Source organism: Hemitrygon akajei, chromosome 5, assembly GCF_048418815.1.
Source record: "Hemitrygon akajei chromosome 5, sHemAka1.3, whole genome shotgun sequence".
NCBI classification, from domain to species: Eukaryota; Metazoa; Chordata; class Chondrichthyes; order Myliobatiformes; family Dasyatidae; genus Hemitrygon; species Hemitrygon akajei.
The window spans coordinates 190250472-190269508 of NC_133128.1; the positions used below are offsets into that span (position 1 = coordinate 190250472).

The 19037-nt window shown below is 41.8% G+C and overlaps 1 protein-coding gene across 1 annotated transcript in view; it reads right to left on the reverse strand.

The window, feature by feature from the left end:
- The window catches only part of tmem37 (transmembrane protein 37), a 38416-nt gene extending 19609 nt beyond the window's left edge, over window positions 1-18807 (reverse strand). Inside the window, exons 1-2 of the mRNA XM_073047565.1 lie at window positions 18317-18807; window positions 2865-2945 (exon numbers count right to left, since the gene is read on the reverse strand). Of these exons, the coding sequence (XP_072903666.1) occupies window positions 2865-2945; window positions 18317-18568 (333 nt within the window). The 5' untranslated portion in view covers window positions 18569-18807. The remainder of the gene's footprint in view (window positions 1-2864; window positions 2946-18316) is intronic.
- Window positions 18808-19037: the final 230 nt, after the last annotated feature.

Here is a 19037-nt window from a genome sequence, read left to right on the forward strand (position 1 = left end):
GACAGGTGAGTTTGTCGAGGTTTGAGGGGTGGGTCGAAGGCACGCTGTATTACTAAACAAGTAAAATAAATTCATCTCGATGCCAACCCATTGATTATCCAAATTTCAGTGTCCTTGACCTCTCACCTCACACTCCATCCACTAGCCTTCTCAATCTCCATTACAACAGCCCCTAATCTTACCCACTTCTCCTACCCCATTCTCTAATTAAAATAATATTATTCTTTCAGATTTCCTCTTCTACACATCTTGAAGCATTTTTCATTTCTAATTTTTCTGGTTCTTATCAAACAACGACTCAAACCTGAAACCTGATCACTCCGAGTACTTCACCTTTAATTCCCATTTTTAAAAAAAGGCTTGCATGCCCCAGATAGAATCGTCAGAAACCCTCATTCTTGGAAATCGAACACCATTAAATATCCTGGTCATTGTTCTACTAAACGAGTTGGGGGAGATAAATAGCACAGCGGTTAGCACGACACAATTACAGCTCGGGGCATTGCAGAGTTCAATTCCGGCACCGTTCTGTAAGGAGTCTCTGTATGTGCTCCCCACCGAATGCACAGGTTTCCCTGGATGCTGCTGAATCCCCCCACTGTCTAAGGATTAACTGGTCATTGTAAATTGTTCTGTGATTAGTTGGGGGTTAATTGGGGTAGTTGGGACGGAATGGCTCAAAGGGGCAGATGGGCCTACTCTGCGCTGTATCACCAAGTAATTAAGTTACAGAATGCCAAGTACAAGCAAATCCACACTCAATCCATATCAAGTTCCATTTAATCATGGACATCACATAAATACTTAAGGATTAATTTTACACCGTCTGATATTAAAATGCCTCACCTGACACGGACGCTTGCGTAAATGTCATTTGCTTGGGTAGTTTCAGAAACATCTGTACTTATTTTTGCATAATTAAAGCAGAAAGTGTTGAATACATTTCACTTGCTACTAATGTATTAAATATTCCAATATCTTCTGCCTTACTTATTAATTTATTGTTTTTTTGAGATGCAGCAACGAATAAGCCCTTCCAGCCCTTCGAGCCACGCCACCCAGCAATCCCGATTTAACCCTAGCCTAATCACAGACAATTTACAATGACCAATTAACCTGCCAATCGGTATCCATGGGACTGTTGGAGCAGCCGGAGGAAACCCACTGGGTCACGGGGAGAACATACAAACTCCTTACAGGCAGCAGCGGGAATTGAACCCGAGTAGCTGGACTGTAAAGCATTGTGCTAACTACTACGCTGCCGTTCTGCTCCAGAATCCTTTCCCCCAGACCTACAGCATTAGAAGTTATTTTTTGTTTTCGTATTTTGTAATTTGTGTGTAAACATGTCTGAAATGGAAAAGCACTGTCTGAGCCATGGGAAAATACTTTGTTTTGCCAAAGGCCTTGTGTCATAAGCTTCCTATTTACAAAACAGGAAATGTAATGTTGAACAATAATCTCTTTCTGGGTAAGAAAGGATACATTCAGATAAGTTATTGATGGCAGTAAACTGAAACCTACATTGTGTTTCTAAGATGGTGCTTCCAGTAGGTGGCACAATTTGATTCGGTAAAACAACATTCTCAATAGCAAGAGTAACACGTACAGAGACTTGAAAATTATAAATAAATACAGTACTTCGAAGTAAATTTATTATCAAATGCATACTTGTCACCATATACAACCCTGAGGTTAGTTTTCTTGTGGGCATTCACAGTAAAAGAACCATAACAGAATCAATGAAAGATCACATCCAACAAGACAATCAGTGTGCAAGACACAACAAACCGTGCAAATTCAAAAAAAGTAATAGCAATAAATAAATAACCATTAAATACTGAGGACATGAGACGAAGAGTCCTTGAAAGTGAGTCTATAGGTTATGTGAATTACATGTCCTCATCATCACGTGCCATGTCATATGAAATGGGTGATCATGGTCTCACGACCATCGTCGCTCTTGGCAATTTTTTCCCTACAGGAGTGGCTTGCCATTGCTTTCATCTGGACGGTCCCTTTACAAGGCGGATGACCCCAGACATTATCTATAATTCTATACTCTTCAGAAATTGTCTGCCTCGTGCCAGTGGTCACATAACCAGGACTTGTGATATGCACCAGCTGCTCATATGACCGTCCACCAGCTGCTCCCATGGTTTCACGTGACCCTGATCATTGGGGGACTAAGCTGGTGCTTCACTTTGCCCAAGGGTGACTTGCAGACTAGTGATGGGAAGGAGCACCTTACACCTCCTCTAGTCAAGACGTATCCCCACTGCACCTCAAAAGTGTTTATTTTTATCAGTTGGAATTTCCAAACAGTATTTCTACATCAATTATAACAGGGAAATTGGGATCGCAAGACACATCCATGGTGCAGTTACTGTAGTCTTGTTATCTCTCTAAATACGACATCCAGTTGTTCCCCATTATTCATATCTATCAAACCAGAAGATATAGCAGCAATATTAGGTCATTTGGCCCATTGAGTCTGTCCACCATCACATCATAGCTGATTCATTTTCCCCTGTCAGCCCCATTCTCCTGCCTTCTCCCTGTATCCCCCTTCATGCCCTGACTAACCAACAACCTATCAACCTCCACCTTAAATATTCTCAATGACTTGGCTTCCACAGCCGTCAGTGTCAACAAATTATACAGATTCACCACTCTCTGGCCAAAGAAATTCCTCCTCATTGTTCAAAATGGATGCTCCTCTATTCTGAGGCTATGTCCTCTGGTCTTAGAGGCCACCACATGGAAAACACATGCTCCCGTCATGAGCGGGGTGCATTAAGTGATTTGGTAATCTGTGCCTTTTTCCATAAAAGTTTTTGAGCAAATCCAGTTTAAAAACTCACCTTAAGCAAGCATTCATTTTGTTTATTGATGAACATTTTCACCTTTGTTAGTATGTGCGTGTCACATTTTCCATCGTCAATCTGCAAAGGTATAAATGTGAAGAATACTTTTTTAGTTCATTATTTTATTTCTTATGCTGCAAGATGCCTCTTTTAATCCACAATTTTTATTCAAGTTTCAAGCTCTGTAAAGCCTACACAAGCTTCATAGAACAGTACAGCACAGGAACAGGCCCTTCAGCCCACAATGTTGTGCCAAACCTGCTTAAAAGTAAATTTTAAACACACCCAAACATTAATCCCTCCTACCTACACTATGTCCATATCGTTCCAGCTTCCTCAGATTCATGTACTTATCTGAAAGTCTCTGAAAAGCCTCTAATGTATTCAACAGAAGAATTTCAGAATCAGAATCAAGTTTAATATCACCAGCACATATGGTGAAATTTGTTAACTTAATGGCAGTAGTACAATGAAATATGTGATAAATAAATGTAAGGAAATAAGGCTGAATTTCAGTAAGTGTATACATGTCTTTTAAATAGTTGAGTTAAAAATAAGTAGTGCAAAAACCAGAAATAAACTTGCAATGCTCAGTGGAGTACATCTTATTAGACAATTCATTATTTCAGATTATGCAACAGGTTTGAAACAAGAAATTGTATAGAATAATTTTCAAATGATGTATTGATCGCTATTATCCATTGACTTGCAAATTCTGAAACTGACATTCACCATGTGCTGTGTCGTATGACCATGACTGTTCTTGGCAAAGTGTTTCTACAGAAGTGGTTTGCATTGCCTTCTTCTGGGCAGTGTCTTTACAAGACGGGTGACCCCAGTCATTATCAATATTCTTCAGAGATCGTCTGCCTGGCGTCAATGGTTGCATAGCCAGGACTTGTGATATGCTCCAGCTGTTCATACGACCATCCACCACCTGCTCCCATGGCTTCACATAAGCCTGACATTAACACACACAATGCTAGAGGAACTTGGCAGGCCAGGCAGCATCTACAGAAAAAAGTATCCATAGATGCTGCCTGGCCTGCTGAGTTCCTCCAGCATTTTGTGTGTGTTGAATAGGTTTACTAAATTTCCTTTAGCTCCAGTTGCAGAGTGCTTGATCACTTTCAACTAGGTCCTATGACACCTTCAAAGCTTTCAAGGTAAAAAAAAAGTTGCCTAAATCATCAGTAATATTTTTGCTTCAATAAATTTGAACATCAATGCTGCAGTCAGCATTTTGGCTCCAGTCAAGGATACATAACATGATTGTGTTCAACTTTTCACTATCTATTTGTGCAAAAAATATTAATTCCTTTATTATAATATTTTACCTTATATGCACACATTTTAAATCCTTTCAGATGGAATGATTCACTTGAGTAATGATCTACATTAACTCTGGTGCTGGTGTGATAAAAATAATTATACTAATATATGAACTTTTAAAACTAACTACAACTTAATCAAAGGGGTAGCAATTAGTATAACACTATTACCGTACCAGTAACACGGATTTAACTCCACCACTGTCTCTAAGGAGTCTGTACATTCTTCCAGTGACTGTGTGCATTGCTCCCAGGAACTCTGATTTCCTTCCACATTCCAAAGACGTACAAGTCAGTAGGTGAATTGGTCACATGGGTGTAATGGGGGTGGGGGGAGAGCAGGCTCACTGTGCCAGAAGGGCCTGTTACCATCTGTATGTCTAAATAAATAGTACATTCAATTGATCTGTTTGAAACATCATTCCAAAATTTAATTTGCTTTTTTGGTAAGTAATTGTGGATAACTAATTAATGTTAGTACCTATATGCAAATCACGTAAATTACTATTTGATTAGTAAAGACAGTTGTGCTATATTACCTGAAACATTGGTTAACACAAGTAGTTAAACTTTAAGCCTTTATTTTACCATAGGCTCTTTCAATATTCACTTTCTCCAAGTTGCAATCCCTTTTGTTCAATATCCAATCTCAGACGAGCAAGAAATTTATTTAAATAAAAGTTAACAATTTATCACGATGGAAAAGAGCACATAATTAATTCACCCAAACATTAATGATTTGTTATAAATTATTGAAGCATCCATTTCTTGCACTCCTTGTACATATTAACTTATAACACATCACCTTGAGTTTCTGACACACTGAAATCAGAAACAAACATGGCAGGCATCCATCAATTTCACTCCATTCTCCAGCCACGTGCCTTTTCACTGGAGAAGTAATGAAGTGCTTGGGCTTATGTTGATGGACAATGAAGAGCATGGGTTGCTGTACATGATCCAGAAGCCACTGCCATTGGCCACTTGAGCCTACTGCTGAAGAAAAGTTGCATCATGACAGTGCCAGACTCTATCCACAGGAACTTAGGGCAAGCAGATGTATTGAGAGCAAGAAGCCAGAAGGAAGAGATACAGGTGAGTTGCCCAGTTCAGGGAAGGATGATGGAATCAAGCACAAGATTTCCTGACAAATCTGTTGGAAGTATCTGAAGAAACAACAAGCAATATAGACAAAGGAGAATCGGTTGATGTTGTATACTTGGATTTTCAGAAGGCCTTTGACAAGGTGCCACACGAGGCTGCTTAACAAGCTGAAAGACCATGGTATTGCAGGAAAAAATCTAGAATGGATAAAACTTGGCTGATTTGCAGGAGGCAAAGAGTGGGAATTAAGGTAGCCTTTTCTGGTTGGCTGCTGCTGATTAGTGTGTGCCGTGAGGGTCTGGGTTGGGACCAATTCTTTTTACATTATACGTCAATGATTTGGGTGATGGAATTCATGGCTTTGTTGCAAAGTTTGTAGACTATATTAAGATAGGTGAAGAGGCAGGTAGTTTTGAGAAAGACTTGGATAAATTAGGAGAATAAGCAAAGAAATGGCAGATGGAATTGAGCATCAGGAAGTGTATGGTTATACATTTTGGTAGAAAAAAAATGAATGGTTTTACTATTAGACCTCAGTATGTGCGGTTGGGAGACTGTAGGTCTGACACGGTGGTCAGCAGCACAGGAGCGCCGCAGGGAACCGTACTCTCTCCGGTCCTGTTCACCCTGTACACATCAGACTTCCAATATAACTCGGAGTCCTGCCATGTGCAGAAGTTCGCTGATGACACGGCCATAGTGGGGTGTGTCAGGAATGGACAGGAGGAGGAGTATAGGAAACTGATACAGGACTTTGTGATATGGTGCAACTCAAACTACCTGCGTCTCAATATCACCAAGACCAAGGAGATGGTGGTGGACTTTAGGAGATCTAGGCCTCATATGGAGCCAGTGATCATTAATGGAGAATGTGTGGAGCAGGTTAAGACCTACAAGTATCTGGGAGTACAGTTAGACGAGAAGCTAGACTGGACTGCCAACACAGATGCCTTGTGCAGGAAGGCACAGAGTCGACTGTACTTCCTTAGAAGGTTGGCGTCATTCAATGTCTGTAGTGAGATGCTGAAGATGTTCTATATGTCAGTTGTGGAGAGCGCCCTCTTCTTTGTGGTGGCGTGTTGGGGAGGAAGCATTAAGAAGAGGGACGCCTCACGTCTTAATAAGCTGGTAAGGAAGGCAGGCTCCGTCGTGGGCAAAGTACTGGAGAGTTTAACATCGGTAGCTGAGCGAAGGGCGCTGAGTAGGCTACAGTCAATTATGGATAACTCTGAACATCCTCTACATAGCACCATCCAGAGACAGAGAAGCAGTTTCAGCGACAGGTTACTATCGATGCAATGCTCCTCAGACAGGATGAAGAGGTCAATACTCCCCAATGCCATTAGGCTTTACAATTCTACCGCCAGGACTTAAGAACTTTTTAAAAGCTATTATTAATGCTTCTTGAGATAGTGATTTAGATGCATATCATATTTTTTACTGAGTTAAGTATTGTATGTAATTAGTTTTGCTACAACAAGTGTATGGGACATTGGAAAAAAGTTGAATTTCCCCATGGGGATGAATAAAGTATCTATCTATCTATCTATTTTCTAAATGGAGAGAAAATACAAAAAAAACTGAGGTGCTAAGGGACTTTGGAGTCCTTGTGCAGGATTCTCTAAAGGTTAACTTGCAGGTTGAGTCTGTGGTGAGGAAGGTAATGCAATGTTAGTATTCATTTCCAGACTAGAATATAAAAGCAAGGATGTAATGTCAAGGCTTTATGAAGCACTAGTTAGGCCTCACTTGGAGTATTGTGAGCAGTTCTGAGCCCCTTATCAGGAGAAGGTTCAAAAGAGGTTCATGAAAATGATTCCAGGATTGAATGGCTTGTCATATGAAGAGCATTTGATGGCTCTGGACGTGTAGTCACTGGAATTCAGAAGAATGAGGGGTGACCTCATTGAAACCTATCAAATGCTGAAAGGCCTTGATAGAGTGGATGTGGAGAGCATGTTTCCTATGGTGAGAGAGTCTGAGACCAGAGGATACAGCCTCAGAATAGAGGGGTGTCCTTTCAGAACAGAGATGAGGACAAATTTCTTTAGACAGAGTGGTGAATCTGTGGAATTTTTCACCACAGGCAGCTGTGGAGGCCAAGTCTGTATGTACATTTAAGGCAGAGATTGATAGATTCTTGATTGGTCAGGGCATGATGGGATACAGGGAGAAGACAGGAGATTGGGGCTAAGAAGAAAATTGGATCAGCCATGAGAAAATGGCAGAACAGACTCAATGGACCAAATGGCCTAATTCTTCTCCTATATCTTATGTTCTTATGTAGAAGAAGGAGCTCAATCTGCGGAAGGGCCAAGACTAAAGAAGTAATTGAGGGACAGGAAGGATGGAGATTGAATTGGGTCAGAAGAATGAATAGAGTCAGCATGTGCATGGCATACGTGCTTAAGACCTTTGTACAGTCCTGTATTTCCCAGCATAGAGTGGAGAGCGAGTTTGTAAAACTGGCGGGAGCAATGATGCTGGGAATGGCAAGGGTAGAGCACCATGGGAAGGATGTGAGATAGGTGACAGAGAACAAGTGCCACAGTAGGGGGTGGTGCCCTGCAACACCAGTCAAGGTAATTTGATTCCACACCATTGGTTTATTGATCATTACAGAATGTCTCTCTGGTGCTTCCCGCTCCCTCCCCTCTTCCCAACCATGATTTCCCTTCTCCCTGCCACCTTCCCACTCCCCGTCCACAATAGAGACCCAAGTCAGAATTAGGCTTATCATCATTCACCTAAGTATTTGGGTAGACACGGACTCATTAAGGATAGTCAGCATGGCTTTGTGTTTGGTAGGTCATATCAAACCAATCAGAGTTTTGATGAAGTTACCAGACAAGGCAGTGGATGTTGTTTGTGTATTTTAGTTAAGCATTTGACCAGGTCCAACATGGGAGGTTCCTCAGTAAGGGGGTCCATCTCTGTCCACTTATTGGTATTCATGTTCGTGTACCACAACCTGGTTACCAGTTATTCTGATCTGCTTGCCACTGGATTAGTTCCTCCCTCTGAAAATCTATGTGGTCACTGGTATGCAGCTACTGTCCCATGATAAGTAAAAGGTTCACAAAGACAATGTCCAGTCTTCAGTAAGAAGATCAGGACCAAGAATGTCAAGACTCATATACAGTCCCAACAATGGAATCTCTGCCCTGAGTAAGACATCATGGCCAGGAAACTGTTAACTCAGAAACTAGGCAGAGAGTGCACCTTCTTCCCGATAGGCAAACAGGACAAAACGTACTATCTTCAATGAGTGAGCTTTGCCATGGGAAAGGGGTCAGGAGGAAACATGTCAAGAGTATATTTCCCTGAGGAGTTCAGAATTAGAAATCAAAGTCTCAAAAAAAAAAGGCTAGGTCATTTGGCCCAAGATGAGGAGGAATTTCTTTGCACAATGGGTGGTGAATCTGTGAAGTTCTCTAGCTCAGATTGCTGAAAGGCAGGAGGTCCCAACCTGGGCTACACGGACCCCTCGGTTAATGGCAGGAGTCCATGGCATAAAAAAGGTTGGGAGCCCCTGCTGCAAGGGATCAGGCATTATCAATCACTGCTTTGATGGCAATTTTGATTTCAAGTTACTGAATTTGAAATACACCTTGAACACCCAAGTTGGTGCTGTTATAGTAATTATTCTATACTGTAGATTTATTGAGTATGCCTGCAAGAAAATGTTTCTCCGGGTTGTTTATGGTGACATATATGTACTTTGATAATAAATTCACTTTCAACTTTGAAGGAATCAAGGAATGGTGATAAGGTGGGAACTTTTATTAGGATAGATTAGCAGCCAAAACTTATTGCTTGCCAGTGCAGGCTCAAGAGATTGATTAGCTTATCCATATTGCTAGCTTGCTTTTATCAGTATATCATCATCATGATGTGCTGTGTCGTATGACATGGGCGATCATGGTCTTCCCATGACCACGATTGCTTTAACAAATGTTTCTGCAGAAGTGGTTTGCTATTGCCGTCTTATGGGCAGTAACTTTACAAGACGGGTGACCCCAGCCATTAGCAATACTCTTCAGAGCCTGTCTGTCAGGCAACAGTGGTGGCATAACCAGGACTTAAGATATGCACCAACTGCTTATACTACCATCCACCAGCTGCTTACATGGCTTCGTGTGACCCCCGATCCGGGGCCAAGCAAGTCTTACACATTGCCCAAGAGTGATCTGCAGGCTAGTGGAGTGAAGGACTGCCTCACACGTCCTTTGGTAGAGATACATCTCCACTTCAATGGCAATCCACATCTGCAGAACAATTTGCCAGTAACAATCATGGTCATGGAAAGACCTTGCTCACCTAAGTCATATGACACGGCACATAACAAGTGATTTTAAGTAAGCAATATTTTGCTCGAGACAGTTCAGAAGAACCCACAATATGCTAGTTTTGATTTTTGAATACATCTTTCTTTACTGTTCTTCTCCCAGATCACATTACTAACTCTCTCTTATAACAGCAGGAAATTTTGTCTATTCTTTAATGAAGAGTTCTCCCAATGGTTCTCAAACCTAGTAAGTCAAACATTCACAAACAGAATTCACATCCTACAGAATCCATAATTCCTCTTCAAAGAAATTGAAAATACTTCAGTAGGAATATTTTAAACAGACAACAAAAGAATGAACTGGACAATTAATTACTAAATCTGGTATAATTGTCTAGGTAGACTCCAGAGTCCTCCTTGTGTTGGGTTGGAAGCTTACATGCCTCATTATCCTGGAGAGCTATACTGGCTGGAGTCAGGGCTTTATGATCTGGCTTTTGGCAAGGTCACCCACACCGAAAAAAGTTTAGAGGGTAGAGGCCAGACTAAGAGTGGTCCACTGGTCCTCCAGGCTTGGGGGTTTAGCTTATGGCTAACAACCCTGACTGGTAAAACAAAATTGTTATGGAAACAGCAATGAAGAATCCTTCTACATCGTGAGTGATGGTATTCCCAAGTTGCCACCTGGGACATGCATGACTGACAGTAAACAGAAGGGAAGCCATGAACACCAGCAGAGTTGGAAGACCTTCATTGCTGCCCTAAATGCCAGTGGCATAATGGGCAAAAGAAGACTCCAATATAACTTTTTTAACTGAATTTTAGTCCACCTGAAAACACATTCCTAATTTGGATTACATCAGCTATACCAACATATGGGGCTCAGACTTTTCAACATTGCATCCAAAATGAAACAAGCTAACACCAATTTATTTTGCAAATTTAAAAACATGATATAATATGGCATTTGACTTTTGACATCTTTGAACTGCTTTGAAACTGTAACGCACATGGCAAAGGACATTACTGGAAGTGTTTTGCTTGCAAAATAAGGTCGGCATTCAACTTTTTAAGAATAGGATTAGTGTGTTAAATGTGAGCAACAAAAGCAAATTTTGTCTTCTGTAATAGTTAATTAAAAATGTTTATCCAAATGCATGAGATCAAGCAGAGAAGTGAGAAGGGAAGCAGATGTGTAGTGTGTGGATAGTGATTAAATCCTGCAGTTTTCCCTCTGAGTCCAATGGAAAAGCAAACAGTTTTACATGAAGTCACATTTGTGTCTGAGCATAATAAAAGGGAAATTTTGAAGCATCAGCACAACATTAATAGCCGGTGGAAACATGGCTCCAACTTTTATTTAACCTTGTCATCAACAAGCCTCACGAGTTGCTAGGACAAAGAGTAGCCTTCACTTTTCCACATCAATAACATTTACTAACATTATACCACTTACCTTAGATGCGCCCAGAAATTAACTGCCATTTAGGAATAAATGCTTTTTGAAATAATAGAATAATAAAAATAATAATTTTTGTCTTTCTAATTTCAGTCATCATAATCAGTATGTGCCATTTCATATGAAATAGCCGGTGATGGTCTTGACCACCATTGTTCTTTGCAAATTTTTCTACAGAAGTAGTTTACCATTGCCTTCTTCAGGGCAGGGTATTTACAAGACGGGTGACCACAGCCATTATCAATACTCTTCAGAGATTGTCTGCCTGGTGTCAGTGGTTGCATAACCAGGACTTGCAATATACACCAGCTGCTCATACGACTGTCCACTGCCTTTTCCCATTGTTTGATGGGACCCTGATCGGGGTTGGGGTGGGTTTGAGCAGGTGCTATACCCTGCCTAAGGGTGACCCACAGGCTAGCAGGAGCAGGAGTGTCGTACTCCTCCTTTGGTAGAGACATATCTCCACCCTGACACCCACCATTTAGTAAACCTGTTTAAGTGGTTATAAGTATGGTTGCCTTCACTATATGATCTAGTAAAGCGGCTCAAAGCTTTCCTTGCCTTTACATATTATTAGGTGAAGCCAAGTTCCCCATTCTAAAATTTATTGTTGATGTATAGTTGCAGCTTAGCTCTGTGATATCCCAGGACCATTCCTTTCAAAGGTACCAACTCCCTTCCCTCTCCCCGCAGCCCAAAGGTTCATCTATTTTAGATTTTATATCTAGTTTATCAAAGTTCTCTGACTCATAACATCCTTCATACCAGTTTAAAAGTGGTAAATGATTCTTTTTGCCCCCATTTACTAATAGCCTGTAACTTCCCTTTCAGAAGTGTGCTTTCGAACTGTCTGTACAACCTGGCATTTCTGTGGTACGAACTGAAGTCTTGAAGATGCGGGATGGTTGCAGCATGGCATCAAGTGTGGGTTGAATCGAGATGGTGGGATCTGGGCCTGAGAGCAGAGAACGTGTTAATGTTCAGCTACTGCTGGAGCTGACCTGGAGTCGATCAGAACCAAGGCAAGGGTTGAGGTGCAGCCTTGGCCCAGGAGTGAGGAAAGACCTGTTTGAGCTCCAGGCCACATTGAAAAGATCTGGTACGTGCTGAATCGAAGCAGCGAACACCGGGCCTGTGACCGTGACCTCATCGGAGTGGCAAGAGCCCAGATCTGAATGCAAGGAATGACCAGAGGTTTGGGCGATTTCAGTGCCAGGCCAGATTGAAAAGTTTGGGGTGTCAGGGCCGGAAGTGAAGGATAGGCTGGTTCAGCTCACTGCTCAGTGAGGTTTACACGTCTTTGTGCTGAAATGAGGCTGTGGCCTGCAGCTCATGGGCTCCTAAATTGGCTGCAATGATGCCTGGCTTTATGTCTGTGGACATGCTGTCGTGGACTTCAATTCCAAATGCCATTCACTTACTTTTATTCTTTCATTGGTTGCACAATTGGTCTTTTCCCCTGCACATTGGGTGCTTGACAGTCTTTTTTTTAAAAAATGGGTTCTATTGGGTTTCTTTGTTTTGTGGCTGCTGGTAAGAGGATGAATCTCAGGGCTGTATATAGTAAACATACTTTTGAAACTAAAGGTACTTTGAATAACATAAGTGGGAGCTTAATTCTAAAAATATCTGTGAGTAAGAAGGTGGCATAGCAGTAATCTAGGTGTTTGAAATAACAATAAAGATATCCTACCCCTGCTGTCCTACCCCCCCCCCACCCCATTCCTCTCCAGTCCTGAAGAAAAGTCTCAGCCCAAAATGTCGACTACTTACTTAACTCCATAAATGCGGCCTGACCTAATGATTTGCTCGCCAGCATTTTGTGTGTGTTTTTAAATCCAAGCATGGTAGCTGTGGAATTTAAATTCAGATTAATTATTTAAGATTTACAAGAAATACCAGTCCATGCTGAAACATGCTGAATCGGCCTATTCCCATCAACCTGCAGTGGGACCATAACCCTGCTACCATGAGCCCTGTGGTATGCCATTGAGTGTTGAGCTTCCAGTGTACTTGCGCACCTGCATTTACTAATCAATATTTGAACTAGAGTTGTGTTTTTGGTTTAATCATGTTAAGTTGATTGTGGCTGGCACACATTGCCCACATTCTATGAATATTTAAAGAGGTCTCCCATTCAGTGCCTTTGTGGGGTCATTGTGTCAGAAAGGATGAATTGTCTTGTGCTGTTGCTCAGAGGGGCTCAAACTCTGATGTATAACCTCATTTCTTTCTCTTCCTGGGGGTTCCACCATGCCTCTGGACCGGGATCCAGTCTTTCATGAGTGCACTATGACACCTCCTATCCATGTACCTATCCAAATGTCTCTTAAATGTTGAAATCAAACTCACATGCACCATCCATGCTGTCAGCTCATTCCACACTCACTTGGCCCTCTGAGTGAAAAAGTTTCCCCTCATGTTCCTTTAAACCTCTCAACCTTCATCCTTAAGCCATGACCTCTGGTTGTAGTCCCACCCAACCTCAGTGGAGTATGGATGGTCCTACTGAAGTGCAAAACCTTGCATTTGTCTGCATTAAATTTCATCTACCATTTATCAGCCTATTTTTCCAGCTGATGCAGATTCCTCTTCAAGCCATCATAGCCTTCCTCTCTGTCCACTACACCCCCAATCTTGGTGTCATCTGCAAATTTACTGATCCAGTTAACCATACTATCATCCAGATCATTGATATAAATGACAAACAACAATGGACCCAGCACTGATCCCTGCAGCACTCCACTAGTCACAGCCCTCCAGTCAGAGAGACAAATATCTACACTCACTCTGGCTTCTCCCACAAAGCTGATGTCAAATCCAATTTACTGCCTCATCCTGACTACCTAATGACTGAACCTTTTTGACCAGTCTGCCGTGCAGGATCTTGTCAAAGGCCTTACTAAAGTCTATGTAGACAACAATGCCTTCATCCACTTTCCTGGTAACTTTCTGTAAAAACTCAGTAAGATTGGTTAGACATTAGCTACCACACACAAAGCCATGCTGACTATCCTAAATCAGTCCACGTCTATCCAAATATGTATATATCCAGTCCCTTAGAATACCTTCCAATAACTTTCCCACAACCAATGTCAGATTCACTGGCCTATAATTTCCTGGTTTCTGTTTATGGCCTTTTTTAAACAGCGGAACAAAATTGGGTACGTTCCAAACCATCTGGTACCTCTCCTGTCTCTAACGCTGTTTAAAATATCTTTGCGAGGGTACAGGCAATTTTTGCATTTGCCTTCCACATGGAACACCTTGTCAGGCCCTGGGGATTTATCCCCCCTCTACTTCTATTCCCCATTCAGGCCTCATATCTCTTCTCACCTGCCTATCACCTCCACCACCCGTGTTCCCTCTTCCTTCCCTTTCTTTCATGGTCCACTCTCCTCTCCTATCAGATTTCTTCTTCTCCTCCAGCCCTTCATCATTCCTACCCACTTGGCTTCACCTATCGCCTTCAAGCTAGCCTCCTTCCTCTCCACCCACCTTTTTATTGTGGCTTCTTTCACCCCTCCCCCTTCCTTTCCAGTCCTGAAAAAGGGTCTTGGCCCAAAACTTTGACTGTTTATTCATTTCTGGTGATGCTGCCTGACCTGCAGAATTCCAGAAAGTCCACAAATTTGACAAAGTCCCCCATGAGAGACTCATCCAGGAAGTCATGAGGCATAGGATCAGTGGAACCTTGGCTGTTTGGATAAAAAATTGGCTTACAAGAAAGAAGTAGAGGGTAGTAGTGGAAGGAAAGTATTCTGCCTAGAGGTCGGAACTAGTGGAGTGCCACAAGGATCTGTCCTGGGATCCCCTGCTCTGTGGTTTTTATAAATGACCTGGATGAAGAGGCGGAAGGATGGGTGAGTAAGTTTGCAGATGACACGAAGATTGGAGGAGTTGTGGATGGAGCTGTAGGTTTTCGAAGTTTACAAGAGGATATAGACAGGATGCAGAGTTGAGCAGAAAAGTGGCAGATGGAGTTCAATCCGGATAAGTGTGAGGTGATGCATTTTGGAAGGACAAACCAGCAGGCTGAGTACAGGGTTAATGGTCTGTTACTTACAAGTGTGGATGAACAGAGGGACCTTGGGGTTCAAATCCATACATCCATCAAGGTCGCTGCACAAGTTGATAGGATGATTAAGACGGCTTATGGGATGCTAGGCTTCATTATTAGGGGGATTAAATTCAAGAGTAGAGAGGTCATGTTGCAACTCTACAAATCTCTGGTGAGACTGCACTTAGAGTATTGCGTTCAATTCTGGTCACCTCATTATAGGAAGGATGTGGAAGCTATGGAGAGAGTGCAGAGAAGATTTACCAGGATGTTGCCTGGATTGGAAAACAAGTCTTATGAGGCAAGGTTAGCAGAGCTGGGACTTTTCTCTTTGGAGCGTAGAATGACAGGGGACTTGATAGAGGTCTACAAGATTATGAGAGGCATAGATAGCCAGTACCTGTTTCCCAGGGCACAAATAGCAAACACCAGAGGGCATATGTACAAAGTAAAGGGAGAGAAGTTTAGGGGAGTTTTGTTGTTAGATAGATAGATAGATAGATAGATAGATAGATAGATACTTTATTCATCCCCATGGGGAAATTCAACATTTTTTCCAATGTCCCATACACTTATTGTAGCAAAACTAATTACATACAATACTTAACTCAGTAAAAATATGATATGCATCTAAAATCACCCTCTCAAAAAGCATTAATAATAGCTTTTAAAAAGTTCTTAAGTAGTTTACTTAAATACATTGAGTCCTAACCCCGGCACTTTAACATATCTTACTCCTGGCGGTTGAATTGTAAAGCCGAATGGCATTGGGGAGTATTGATCTCTTCATCCTGTCTGAGGAGCATTGCATCGATAGCAACCTGTCACTGAAACTGCTTCTCTGTCTCTGGATGGTGCTATGCAGAGGTTGTTCAGGGTTTTCCATGATTGACCGTAGCCTACTCAGCACCCTTCGCTCTGTTACCGATGTTATACTCTCCAGTACTTTGCCCACGACAGAGCCCACCTTCCTTACCAGCTTATTAAGACGTGAGGCATCCCTCTTCTTAATGCTGCCTCCCCAACACGCCACCACAAAGAAGAGGGCGCTCTCCACAACTGGTTGTGGGTGCCTGGGATGGTGGTGGAGGCTAAAACATTAGGGGGATTTAAGAGCCTCTTGGACAAGCACATGGATGAAAGAAAAATGGAGGGTTATGGGGTAGTGTGGGTTTAGTACTTTTTTTTTTAAGGATTATATGGGTCGACACAACATGGAGGGCTGAAGGGCCTGTACTGTGCTGTAGTATTCAAGTGTTCTAGTGTTCCCTAGCAATTAGTGTATGTTGCTCTGGATTTCCAGTGTCTGCAAAATTTATCGCGTTTACGTTTTCCTTTTATTCACATGAGCAAGGCCAAAGAAAGTGTTACATTCCCTAATAGTTCATGGAAAAATACAACTTGTCGGTCTTGAAGAAAACACAAAACGTGCCATCAATAATTGAAAGTAGTAAATTTATAAGATTATGGATTCTGCCTCTAGTACATTTTCTTGTATTCTTTCAAAGTTTTAGTTGCAATTTGAAGCAATTTATCACACACACAGCAGACACAATCTTGCTCTTGCAACTATTCAACACCTTTAATTTAGCAAAGATTCATGAAGACATTCGACATTCGCCGAAACAGAGCCAGCAGAAATTACCCACGACTATGTAACAACTTCAATTTAGCAAAGTTTAAAAATAAGATGATTCATGAAGACATCTGACATTCACAGAAGCAGAATTGGAGCCAGCAGAGATTACCAAAAGTTGTATAATATATCATTTCATGAATTATTAAAACTGTAAAAATTGTATGATAATTTATCACTTGAAAGCAAGTTTCCCTTTAAACTTCATATTTTTTCTCTTTTGGGTGAACAACTCAAGCTGTAAACCTTAAATCAGTAATAGGCATTTTAAAAGTAATTATACATTGCAATACCAAGAGGTTAATGATCCATCCTCACTGTAAGCAATCAATGGGACCAAGGTTTAAAAGCTAGATACAGAAGACAAAAGCTAACAGAGGACAATTTTCTCAGTAAGGGCATTAACCTTCTTTAAGATCAATCTGTTAGTTTCACAAATTCTTTACTGATCAATCAGTTAAGAGTTTAATAACATAATGGGCTTCAAACAAACATTGGTGATTATTGCACACAGTGTAAAGCTGAAACCAGTAACAGGGTGCAAAGCAAAATACACAAGTTGAAGTGTATTGTGACATTAGAGAGTTACATAAGGGCATAGAGAAATTGTTTGTGATTTATCTTACAGGAGACTGTAGGAACACTTCTAGAGAACTCAGACTTACTTCTAATAAATTGAGGATTTCTAAAATAAGATTAACAGTGTCAAGTCAATGGCTGCTGGTTCAGATTACTACTGACTACTGAGTCAGGGTTCTGATGAATCCATTGAGGATCATTTGGCTAATATTACAAAATCCTTTTGACAATAATATTCCCAACTCACCTTTATTATTGTCATTTAGTCTCAGATATTACAACTCGGGCTGTTCTGGAGTTCGGAGTTCAATTATGGTGTCTCTGTCCATTCCCCCCCCCCCCCCGGAATGCATGGGTTTATGGGTTTCCCCGGGTGCTCCAGTTTTCTCCCGCAGCCCAAAGCCCTACCGGTTATTTGGTCACTACAAGTTGTCCCATGACTAGGTTAGAGTTAATCAGGTTTGTCGGGGCAAAGGGCCGACTTCGTGCCGTATCGCCAAATAAATCTCAGGGCTCTACACTGCATCCACACTTGAAATCTGATACACGGGAGAATGTAAACAAATGAGCAGTCCGCTGGAGAAAGATTCAATAGATCCAGCAACGTCTGGGGGTTTAGGAGAGGGTCCAAACTCTGCATCAAATGTCCACAGTTCCTCTTACAGATACAACTACCCTACCTCTGCTAAATTCCTCCAGCAGATTGTTTATTGCTAAAGATAGGGTGTCGGAAAAGCAAACTGATTTTATTCTTGTTAGTAAAGTTCAAACAGCACTTCTAAACACGAAAGGCTATTACTTAGTGTTTTGATAGATAACAGCCTAAGGACTTTATTCACTTTCTTACTTTTCTCTCCGCTTCCACTGCTTGTCTTGCAAGGAATGCTCGAATACTACCCCAAAATACTGTTAGAGTACTAGATTTCTACATCAGCACTTATAATACCCTTCACTGTTTTGCGAGTATGTAGAAACAAGATTTAGTATACCTGTACCAGGAGGCCAGTCTTCATCATTGGCGCGGAGAGACTGCTGAGGACGGAGGAGGCGAACTTCACCACGCAACAGTCCAACAGTCTGTCGAGTTTTATGATTAACGAGCTGTGGTCGAGAAAGGAAGGAATGTTTTGTTTTGAAGGCTCCTTTTTGCTGACGACTGAAAAAAAAACACAGGCGGTCCCGAGCTCTTTGCGAAAACTACCGTTAGTAATAGCTCTAGGCTGTCTGCTTGGAAACGACATGGGGTGGGGGGGGGGGGGGGGGAATGAACGAAATTCAGACACAGAAACAAAAACTGCTGCAGGAACTCAGTGAATCAAGTAGCTGTGGAAAGTCGACTTATCTTCTGACAAAACATACGTGCTTTCGTGCGTGGTTTATATATGTGAGTCAGCGATTAGCTTCCAGTCACAAGATGCAAAGTCCCGAGTAAAGTCTCTCCTCCCGGCCGCCCGGAAGAAATGCACTTGGTAAACAAGGGTTGATGTAATGCACGAGAAGGGGGCAGTTACGTCTGGGACGTTTAACACAGCTGTTGGTCAGCCGAGTTAGAGTTGCTCAATGTCGGCAAGTACAGAGGCTGCAAATAACTTAAAGTATTACTCCACCCTCTGACTATGAACTAATGTTTTTTGGGGGATGGCGGGATAGTCCTCGCCATTGACTTGATAAAGATGTAGGAGACTCGGACTGTGTCATGTCATGTACCGG